The 12,018-nt window shown below is 37.3% G+C and overlaps 1 protein-coding gene across 2 annotated transcripts in view; it reads left to right on the plus strand.

The window, feature by feature from the left end:
• Positions 1–12,018, plus strand: part of DROSHA (drosha ribonuclease III) — a 67,917-nt gene that overhangs the window by 43,908 nt on the left and 11,991 nt on the right. For both annotated transcript variants that reach the window (XM_010708441.3, XM_010708442.3), the window contains exons 21-26: positions 1,171–1,270; positions 3,877–3,979; positions 6,354–6,424; positions 7,468–7,512; positions 10,571–10,728; positions 11,579–11,684. In XM_010708441.3, coding sequence (XP_010706743.1) covers positions 1,171–1,270; positions 3,877–3,979; positions 6,354–6,424; positions 7,468–7,512; positions 10,571–10,728; positions 11,579–11,684 — 583 coding nt within the window. The remainder of the gene's footprint in view (positions 1–1,170; positions 1,271–3,876; positions 3,980–6,353; positions 6,425–7,467; positions 7,513–10,570; positions 10,729–11,578; positions 11,685–12,018) is intronic.

The raw sequence follows: 12,018 nt of genomic DNA on the forward strand, positions 1-12,018 counted from the left end.
CCAAATTGCTCATATTTCCATTCACTATTAGACTTCACTAGCCATTAGCTACTCAGTATTAAAAGCTTCTGCTCTATAAAGGCCCTTGCTGCCCTTAAAACCCATGGCCTTTTCTCTCAGGCTGATAAGATGGAAGACTTGCTAAATAAATTGTCTTACATTTTTCATTGTCATTCTTCATCAACCATCACTTGACTGAGCTAACTTTTGTCTCAATTAAGAAAAGCTGCATTTCTATTCAATAAAGCATATAAGCACCTATTTAAATCTGAAACTTTATTCCCAAGCACAACATCGGGATTCTGCTTTTGTGAGTTATGATCCTTGATAAGATTGCCTCTGAATTCCATGGTAATTTTTGTTCTTAAATCTTGTACCCTTTTGCAGATTCTTCCCTTTCTTGTGGATTAATGAAACATTGGTAGGGGAACACTAGTTATTATAACATCATCCAGTTGTGGGATGCTGTCTCTGACTTTTCTGACATGGGTTAGATAGCCATACAGTGAGAGTCAGAATCAGTTATTCTTTAATCAGGTCTTGTTTGGATCACTGCATTTGTTTTGTTTTTGTTTTATGAAGTATCTTACTTTTATGATGATAAATGTTGTTAAAGGCAATTGGAAGCCTGTGATTCTTCACTTATTTTTCTGTTTATGATGTTAATGACTTTACACATATGGTAAATATAGACTCTTTTTCAGTTCCATTAGCATCTGTTCAGTGCTGTTGTTTTTAAGCAACCTGTTTTTGCTGGCATTTAAGAGCAGTTATTTGCTAAACTATATCCCAAGTATCATCAGTAAAGCACTGTAGTTACCTGTGTCATGGTCTTCAATCTGCATTGTACCCATCTGCTTTGCTCCTCAACATCCTCTGTCTTTCAGCCTTGCTGGGCCCACTGCTGCTAGACACTTTCAGATTATGATGTTGCTTGTCATTGCAGGTGTTTGGAAATTATATGCTGTCTGGTAAAGAATCAGAACTCATCCTTCCCTACTCTATGCTACTCAGTCAATATTATTGAAAAATGTTTTAATATTTGATTTTCTTTACTTTCAAGTGGTGTTTCTACCTAGGAACTGATGGGAAAGCAGTTTTCTGTAAAGACATATGCGGGTCATCTTTAACCAAGTGCTGCCAGCATCTGATTTGATTTTGTTTTGCCAGTGTCCACTTGTACTACCTGTTTCCCACCCTGGAGGAAGGAGGATTAGCTACGTACCGCACTGCCATAGTTCAGAACCAACATCTGGCCATGTTGGCTAAGGTATGCTCCTGTAATTCACACGTCTCTATTTGAAACCCCTATATACAAGATTATTAGTGCTTGAGTTGCTTCTTGAAGGATCTGTCTTCTTCAAGTATCAGTCTTTGCGATTTTTTTGTGCACAAGGTTTGGGATACAGGAGCTTTATTCAATGTGGAAGCACTCTAAATCAGGTTTTTAGGAAGAGTAATTGAGTAATTTTTTGCTAGCAGAATAGATTTTTAGGATGTTTAGCTGAAGTTGTCTCTGTATTTAACTACTTCAGCACAAATAGCAAAACTCATAACAGAAAGGTAGTGGGAGTGGAAGGGAAAGCCTAACAAACTGGCTGACTATAAAGGAACTGCCTGATAGAATATGACAGTAAGCAATAGTGACAGTGTGGAGATTGAGGGGAAGGCATCATTTTGTCCACTCCACAACATAGGCCTTTACCTTCGAATTTACTGTGAACTGTGAAAGAATGATATGTTAGGAAGTGTTTTAGTAAAAAGAAAAGAAAATCATGGAAGAAACTGAGTAGCCTCTGGATTTCATTTCATTCTGTGAATGATGGGAGCTTTTCTTTACATTTGTGCATGATACTGGTGTGTGGAAATTTGGCATATGAAGCTGAATAGGTCATAGTCAGTTTGGTAGCATTTTTGTAAGGGCTAGACTGAGGCTTACTGGTATAATGTATTACGCTATGCTTGTGTGCACGCATCCCCCCCAACCACTCCACTGTGTATTGCAGATGGTTTTCAAGTCTCTTTTAATCTTGTCTGTTCATACTCACATAATAATTTAAACAAGCTTATACAGTCTTGAGATTTTGGCAAAAACTGCATGATTTCTATCATGCCTTTTTGCTGAATCCTCGGGAGAAATGCAAAGTAGGGAATGAACACAATCATTTTCCTCCAAAGCTTTCTTTAATGATTTAGATAGACATGAATTGATTGAAAAACAGTTCAATTGGGGCTTTGTTTTTAAAAATGGTATTAAACTGTTTGACAGTTGAATTTATTTTTTAAAACCAACATCGAACGAGTTCATATATTTTTCAAGCTCTGTTCACAATATTTGTCATTCTAAATGGTCTACCTCTGAAAATTTATTGTGACATTTTTTTAAACTCTATTTGTATTAGATACAACTGGAAGTATTTGAAAAATCTGTACATTCATGTATTTTATGTGACCCTGATTTCTTGCCCTTTAACCCAAGGAGTATCATGGTGTGTTCCATTTACTTCCTCAATAACATTCTCAACTCCTTAACTTCTCATAAGTGTATGGAGTGCTGTTGTAATTGAAGGTCGCAGGATAATTTTTTGTAGCTTCTAAGGGAAGTTGTAGCAGAAATGTTAAAAATGATCTGTGCCCTTTGTCTTAATCAGAAATAGCAGATAAAACATGTAAAATGTGCTGAATACAAACTCCAAAATTGGAGCTAGGATATTGGAGGAAAGAGTTAACACAAACAAATGAAAATAGTTTTAAGTAGTTTAAATTCATTATAAAGAAATTAATATTCCACTTTGGTGCTGTCTGTAGCAAATGACTCCTGCCCTGTATAAAGTGGTAAATGGTGGTTCCTTCTGTTCAGGAGCAGTGAAAAGGCACTTGCTCACTGAAAATGGAAGACTTCTTTTTCTCAAATTGAAGTGTGTCTAAGCCACATATCCCAAAACCTTAGCTTCTTCACTTTTACCTCTTAAATATGCTCTGGAAAGACGAAGTTCAAAGTTAATGAGGAATCAATCAGTAGCAACTTGCACCCATTTGGAAAGTACCTATTCTCATACAAATTTTGCAAGATGTGTGATTCTCCTCCTTAAAAATCTCAATAATGGGCTTGTGTCAAAAAGATGAATACAGAAAGAGAAGCTAGTAGCTCTTGCCTGCATTTCTATAGCAGAATTATCATATATTATATAAGGTATCTTACTTACTACCTAAGATTCTGACTGGCAAGCAGAATTATGGCTTGGGAAACATGAATGTTAATGATGTTCAGTTGAAAGGAAAAAGAAAGCTAGGTGGCACTGTGGATTAAAATATCATTTTTCACCTTTCAATGCCCAGAGGCTTTTGGTATTACCACCTGTTGAAACTCATAAAGGAATAAGTCAGATGTTTACTGGATTGTATCTGCCAGAGTTCCCATTCTCTCATCCTCTTCCTATAGCAGCATAAAGTCCCTTTCTCTTGAATGCCCCATTGGCATTTCTGAAAGCAAAGCCTGCGGGGGCTAACTACTAGCAAGAAACATGGCATGTTTTAACATCTGTCTGATATCAGATGTTTTTTGTTGCATTCTCAGCCTTCCTTGTGAACTCCTTCCTAAATCCAACTAGCAACATGTTTTGCTCTGGACTCCCTTGAAACTTTGTTTGGGTAATTCCTGGCTTTCTCCCAGTATTGCACTGTTTGCCTCTTGTAAACAAAGTGTTCTAATTTTATCTTTAAAGTCTATGTCTGAGCTGAAACTATGGAGAACAGCTTTAATGTTCCCTCAAATCCAGTTGCTATGTAATAGTATTGTAGTTGAGCTCTAGTGACTAGAACTTATACTCTTGGGTATTTATAACCATGTCTTTGACTCTTTTACATGTTCTGCAGAAGCTGGAACTAGATCGATTTATGCTTTATGCTCATGGTCCAGACCTTTGCAGGGAATCAGATCTCCGCCATGCCATGGCCAACTGCTTTGAAGCCCTAATAGGTAAAGCACATGTTTCTGTGTATGCAAATAGCTCTGTTTTGTTACGTCTGCATAGCATGTAGGTCTGTCCTGAGTAGTGCTTGTAAGGGTAGGTAACAGTAAAGCTTAAATTTGTCATCTCTTCACGTTTCTTGCGCATATACCATGTGTGTAACACTATGAACGTGCAGTATTATAAAGGAGAATCTCATCTTCAGTGTTCTGATTCCCACATACAGAATATGCACTCATTTCATGATGTTGTGGTGTGGCACTTCCACCTGTCGCTGCAGGACTCTATCACTCATGCACCGCTATGGACTGGCATGTGCAGTTTTCTGGAAAGAAGCAGTTTGTTCACCATGTCCTGTCAGGATGGAATCTCACTGCTTCCATTAGTATTTGCACAGACCTGCAGGCAGGGAGTCCTGCTTCAGCCCTGACATTTAATCTGTGGTTTGCTTTCAGAATACAGCAGTCTACCATTTCCTTAGTGCCCCGATAACCTGTGGGTTAAGCGTGATATTTGTCCAGTAATTGTTTTGGTTTTTGTCTTTCCATTTTTTCATTTTTCTTACAAATAAAAAAACATGGCAGTATGTCATTAAGCTACTCAAGCCCACTAGCTGAGGATGAAGGGGAATTGGGTCAAATTTGCTGCTGGTCAGTAGGATGTTGATTAGTGACTGTCTGTGATAAATTTATGTGGGAGAAGTCAGGGGTGCCTGAACACAGTTACTGAAATCAGCAGAAAGAAAGAGAGAAATCTGCTTATGTCCACACAAGTTGTATTTTAAGTAGCTTTTTTTAATAAATCCATTTGATGATATGAAACAACTCAAACTTGACTGATTTATTTTCATATTCGTACAGATGTACTATATGTGATACTAACTATGGTAAAGGCTTAACTATGTTCTAGGTCTTTACATTCTATCCAGGCTCTCAAAGCTTTTTGTTCTGCTTTGAAAAAAGATCATAGCAGGCTTAGATGGCAAGTTTTGTGTGTTCTGCCTTGGGCCAAATTGTATTTCATCTTATCAAGAAATGACAGTTGTTGTTTTAACTCTTTTGCTTTCTGTGGGGTGCTTTGATCTTTAATTTAAAAATAAAAAATGGAAAAAAGAATAAACAACATAATAAAAAAAACACACAGAAAATGAGGTCTAGATATGTATCTTTGGCTTCATTTATATCCTTCAGTCTGTTTGGGACATGGTGAAGAGGACTATTGGACAAGCATTGAGATTCTGTGAGAGGACAAGCTTGCTGTTTAACATCCAATACAAAATTGTTCACAAAGTTGGTTGAGCAATAAGGTTTTGTCAGGACCATAGAAAAAACTGGCCACCTTGCAAAAGGACTGTAAAAATGGACTTGGGGTTTGAAGCGCCTACTTGAGAACCCTTCTAGAAGTCTGATAGTTTTTCTTTGTGATGAAAATTATAAGCAAAAGTGTAAGTAGACTGTCTAGGGCCTGCTTGAAATTCAGTAGTTTCATAAAGTGCCTTAGGTAAGGCACTCTTATAAACTCCCAAGCCATTCTCCAAAGAGTCTAAAGAAAGTGGCTGACCTACTGAGAACATTAAAAAGGAGGGAAGGGGTGGAAGCACAGTGATGCAGTGTTCTCACTCTGTTGCTGTGCTTCACATAGCTCTGTATTTCCTTTGCTTTTAAGCAGACGTGCTTACAAGGACCAGGTAGAGGATTTCCGAAGCCCTTCTGTAAAAATAATCAGAGGACCAAGTGTCGTTACTAAATTTTAAAAGCTCCTGTGGAGATACAGAGTGCATATGATACACACAAAAAGCATTATTTGCTAGCACAAGTCACACAGTTTGATATAAACATGCTGCTGGAGGGATAGCAAGGACTGAATATGCAGTTAATATATATATCTGCAAGTAATCTCTAGAAATAGCGAGGTATGCTGTTTCCATTTCAGATAATGTATTGTGATACTGGGGAGGCACTGAAATTTGGAATAGTCCTGACATGTTTATATGTAGAATATAATGTTGAAAGTGCAGAGCAAATGAAAACTATTTGCTGTATATTGAAATGTGTTTAATGCCTGTCACCGTCTACACATATGGCATAGACAGCTGGAAAAGTGCAAACTACTTCTAGAAATAGATTGCTTCTGTCCTAATTTGCTTAAACTTTGCTCTTTGGATGTATCGTTTTCTCTTAACCGCGTCAGCTTTTTCTGTGCATTTTACAGCCATTGATTTATGCTGGTGTCTAATGTGTTTTAGATTTCTCAAAAAATTGGATATTCTGTTTTGATTATTACCACAGCATGCTGTTACAAAATAACTAGTAAACTTGTGGTTAGTATTTTCTAGGAACTAAATGTGTTATTGGACTTTAACATATTGATCTCCTCATATAGGAGCAGTTTATTTGGAGGGTAGTCTTGAAGAAGCCAAACAATTATTTGGACGTTTGCTCTTCAATGACAAGGTATTTATGTATTTTTATGACTCTCATTTAAAAAAAAAAAAATTATCTGAGAATCACAAATGAAGAGAAAGACAGCTGGGACTTAATTCCTAGAAATTAAATTTAATATAGCATATTTGTGACAGCAAGTTGCATTGATTCAGGCACAGAAATTCATGATGTTCCCTCAGGGATGCTGTGCGTTGTTTGGCTTAGGGAGGGAAGGGTGTGTGATGTGGGAAACCTGCAGGCTTCCATGCAGTGCTACTCTGACAAGTGTTTGGTGCTGTGGGTCCATTCGGACAGCATACTTTGGAGAAAGGATGCACATGTTGAGTAATTGTTCCTATTTCATAAGTTAAGGGAATCATAAGATTTCCAATAGTTTTAGGTGCATCTTTGAAAAAAGTATTCTGGAATAGGTTAAATACCCTATTAGTCAGATTCTTTCTTGCATGTTTTGTCTTCAATCACTTTTAGTTGGAATTTTTCCCATATAATGACTAAGGGAAATAACCTGTACATTCTGCTGGGACAATACACAAGGCAGTAGTTAGGGGATTAATTACGCCATCTTTTCCATCTTGAAAATCTATGAAATAACAAACTCTAGTTGAAATTTTGAACCCTGATGTCACTCAGTGTTTACAGACACCTAGAAGCAAGTAATGAAGGAAACCTGTATGAAAGACAAGAGTGAAGAGGGTTTTGTCATCTTTAATTCCCACTTCAGGTTAAATCAAACTTGCTACTGAAGAATGCAAATAAAGTTAAACCTGAGGCCTGAAAAATTATTTCTTTTTTTTATTATTTCCTTTAACCACTTTCTATTTGGTTCAAGGATTTTTCCACCTCTTTGACACAAGCTAATTGGGAGAACTACAGGCAGTTTGAACAGCAAATACACGATTTTAAAAATTAGTTTGCCAGCACTATTGAATTTGCAATAAGCAGTGTCAGCATCTGAAATAGTTCAGTATTTCAAGTAATGACATTTTATTTAGTGCTGTGGAATTTGTTAAATGACTCCCTTGAGCATTAAAGGCATCTCTCAATGTTCGCAGGACCTGCGGGATGTATGGCTTAATTATCCACTACACCCACTCCAAGTAAGTGTATTCCTTTCTTTAATAAATTTCATAGCTCTGTTCTATTTTCAGGGATGCTTCTGCATAGGTTTTCAGTGTAGTGACATCTCAGAAAATTTTCTAAAAAGTGACCAGAGGAGAGTATGTATTTGCCTTTTGTGATCTTTTTGGATAAAGAATGAATCTCTGCCTTTCTTTGGATTAATCATCCACCTTTCCTTGGCTCATATTTGATATATAACTGCACTTCTCATATGATAAATCTAGTGAGATGTAACATCTTGACATCTTCCTGTTCATCTTCTGTAAGCTGGTAGGAGGGTACAAAAACAGTCTGTGTATGTATTTTGTTAACCTGAAATTAAGACCAAAACTTTAGCAATAGAAAGGCACAATATTTAAAAGTCTTAAGAGTGTAGTGCTGGATTTTTTTTGTTGTTGTTCATTGTTTCTATGATTTTAGTACCTGTAATTTCAAAGATATCTGAAAACTGATGTATCTTCTATGCATTTATGAAGTGCTCAAGCAGTTAGCTTACAAGGTCAGAAGCTGGGACAACTCATTCTCACTCCATGCCCTGAATTCTGGATGAGAGCTAAAGCAAGTCACAGAACCTCTCTGCACTGTAGCTCCCATCTTCACATTTTCCAAGCATGCAGGAGTGCCACCAGAATAGCTGTGTTCACATTGTGATCCAGTCAGTAAGGTTTTCAGGATCACACAGACATCTAAGAGTGTTTCTTTTGTCCAAACAAATCTCTGATGTTTTTTGCAGAGTCAGTTTGAGTCCTTTGAAACGTTTTTGTGAGCACACCCCTCAGCAGGTCACTTCGAGTCCTTCATCTGAAGAATTGCATATAGCTATATGGCTATTGCAGTAGTTACACAGATTAGATTAGTAGTAACAAATCTTTTGCAACAAATCGGTGCACTCGCTGAAGCATTTTAAAACCAACTCTATGCTGGGTATAAGACAAAACTAAACAGAAAAGAGTGTTAGTGGGAAGATAAACTTCCAATAACACAGCACCAGCAATGCTAAATGGTGGCACCAGTTCCCAAGAAAACTTTTATTATTCTGAATTTCGTTCTTTTTTGTTTTGTCTTCTTTGTCTCAGTTTTCATGAGGAAGGCTTGGATGCTTTTTAGAGATTGGATATAGCACATGCAGCTTGTCATTTCTTACTCCTGCCTTCTGAATGATGAAAGCGTATTTTCTTCCATGTCCCAGAAGCCATCCTAGTTCTCTATGTGCCGGGAAGTGATATGTAGTCTCCTCAGGCTGGCCTTTGAATAGAGCTATCCTGAAAAGCATCTTTAAAAAATTCTTAAAGTGTCTATTACTATATGGCAAATAAGATTCAAATTAAATAATAGTAATTCCAGATGAGATATATACGGCTGTAGGCCTGTAACCTTATCATTTTGAAGCAGTCAAATCAGTGGAAACTATGATTAAGAAAATATTAAGTCAAACAGAAACAACAACAAAATAGTGAGTTGGTCACTCCTTAGGTAGATTTAAACGAATGGCTGAAACATAAGAAATGGGTGGATTAAAATGACCACATCATACAAGGAATGGAGATCATCATCAGATTTCCCCACGTATCTTTGTTGAAATACAAGCAGTTCCCATCCACACTTTAGGGACAAGGAGGAATGGTGAGGTGGCAGTTGGTTAACGGTACCAAATTATTCAGGGTAGCAGGGATGTCGTGTGGTTGATGAATTGCAGCCTGACAGTCAGAATACAGAAGCTGTTCTATGAAAAGGAGAATGAAATTCCGTGTAGCCTATGAAAAACAGAGTAGAAGTACAGTGGTGTTTAAATAAAAAAGCAACCTGAATGTTATCAATTAATTCAAAAGGGACAGAGAACAGACCAAAAAAGATCATAACACTGCTTCAAAAAAGTGGTGTTAACAGTGTGGCTTGTGTACACTTGAGTATTATCAGGTGTTCTGCTTCACATTTTGAGAAAAGACTATAGTGGAAATGTAAAACATGAAAGATACTGGGAAGAAAGAACTAGTGAGGCAGCAAAGGTATCCTAAAAAGGATCAAAGGTATGGATGAGCTTCTCTTTGAAGAAAAGCAAGTTAGATTGTGATCTTCAGGCTAGGGAAAGAGATGATGGGAAGGGAGGGCCTGGAAGAGACATCTCCAAACCATGAGTAGATGAGCAGTTAGCCATTTGCTCACTGCCTGTTCCCGTACTGACAGCAGGAGTTCAAAATTGAGTAAGCTGGTTCTTTAGGAAAAGGTAGTGGATCTGGAACATGTTGCTGAACATTTCGAGTAATGCCAAAAGCTTTCATGTGACAATGTTCAAGCTTGTGAAAGAGATTTGCACAAACTACTGTAAATCACTAAGTATGCTTAACATAAAACTTGGCAGTCCATTGCAGTTAATAGTTGGAGAATTAGATAGTTATCAGGAAAGTCCTTAATATGCTTGCACACTTGTTACAAGTATCCTCATCAGAGTGCCTTCTCCTTTAAGGCACTGGTATACAAGACAAATGCCTAGGTGGCTGCAGAAAATGCCTAAGTAATTTCCCAGTCCTGGGAAGCTATTTAACGATGTCACACATCAGGGACATCAGACAAGAAACTGATAAGAACACTTAGTGACCTAAAGGAATCATTTTAATTTTCTTGTTTTTGTGAATTTTATATGCTTCATTTTTAATACTAAAGTGAGAGAAATAGATTCGCTTTTTTCTTGTCTTGCTTCATTGTCACGCTATGAGGTAAGACCATATAAGCAACATCTTATAAATACTTCAGGTGTTGCTTTAAAAAAAACCACACAACAAATGACAAAACAAGCAAGCAAAAAAATCTCAAGCAAGTTCATCAGACCTCGCAATTTCTTCTAGTGCTAATTATGAAAGATAAAAAGCCAGAGGAAACTGGGTTTTCTCAGTTAAACTGTCCATAAAATGCCTTGTTCACTGTGTTCTTTGACCTTGTTTTACAGAAAGTTTGTTTTTCTTTTGAAAAATTCTTGGAATACTTTGAAATATTTTGAAGTACCAGTTTGTCATTACTTGCTTTTCATCTTATTTACAGCTGCAGGAGTCTAACACTGACAGGCAACTCATTGAGACCTCACCAGTTCTTCAAAAGCTTACAGAATTTGAGGATGCAATTGGAGTCATCTTTACTCATGTTCGACTTCTAGCTCGTGCATTCACTCTGAGGACAGTAGGCTTTAACCACCTGACTCTGTAAGTATGTGACAAGGGCCCTCTTAGAACTCAATGGCTCTACTGTTAGTAGACCAAATTGCTTTATTTATTGACAAAATCTAGGTGATCTGTCTGTTCTCCAGAAGAAAAAGAATAGAAATGTTCACCAGCCTTCTGTGGCTGAGTATCCTGTCTCTGATAATAATCAGTAGTGGAAAATTTGGGAATTCTAAGGGTGTTAGAGAACTATCCTGATATGTCTTCTGAGCTTCCTGGATGTTGACTTTGGGACATTATTCCTGAGGCAAAAAGTAAAGTCATGCTTTTTGGGATAACTACAGCCCTTTATTATATTGTGCGTATAGCACATAAATGTGCAGCAGGCTTTGGGTGTCTGACTAGAGCTGCTAGACCCTGTTGTAAAGAAAACAGTCGTACCAGTGGATACCTAGACCAAGCTCTCACATGGGTTTAAACGTTGATCCTTTTGTTTCTTGTGAAGAGACAGACCCTTTTTCTCTACTGAAGTCATTGCATTCATTGCATTGCAATTGCATGCATTGATTTGCTTTCTTACAAGAAGTTACAGTTAGAGACTTCATCCCATCGCAAACCTGATGTCTGTGGCTGTCCTAGACTGTAATCTAATAACTGTGTTTATCTATAGCTACCCTGATTTGCTGTCTAACTCAAAGTCAGTGTTACAGCAGTTTCTGTTGTGTTTTCGTCTCACCAGCATTAACACTGGAAATTTGTCTTAAACGTGTTTAAAAATAAGTAAGGCTCGCTTTCAGATCTTTCTTTATTTTAATTTGTATATGCATGCTGCTTTTGTTTTTTCCTCCCTGAGTACTTATTGATTTTGCTGCATTGATGTCTCATTTTTCAGAGGCCACAATCAGAGGATGGAATTCCTGGGTGACTCCATAATGCAGTTGGTAGCCACAGAGTACTTATTCATACATTTCCCCGATCATCATGAAGGGCACTTAACGGTGAGACTGCCATCAATCATGCTCTCCGGGAAAGCAAGTGTGGGATGGAGACTGAAATTATGGAAGTGGCAAGTGAATTATTCTAGATTTGATTAATAAAAGAAGCCCCAGCAACCACTGTTCTTAATAAAACTTGGTTAATTTTAAGTCGTGAGTTGTGCAGTGAGTAGGAAATGGTGATTTATGAGCTCAGCGCAATAATTCTTGTTGTCTGTGGAATGGATCAATAATTTTAAGGATGTCAGTTATAAAATGGAGAGATATGACTAGGTCGTATTTAAAGATGTGTTTAAAACCATTTATTTAAATACACACGTAGGTTTTTTTTTTTTTT

The sequence above is a fragment of the Meleagris gallopavo genome, chromosome 3 (genome assembly GCF_000146605.3).
Source record: "Meleagris gallopavo isolate NT-WF06-2002-E0010 breed Aviagen turkey brand Nicholas breeding stock chromosome 3, Turkey_5.1, whole genome shotgun sequence".
Classification (NCBI taxonomy): Eukaryota; Metazoa; Chordata; class Aves; order Galliformes; family Phasianidae; genus Meleagris; species Meleagris gallopavo.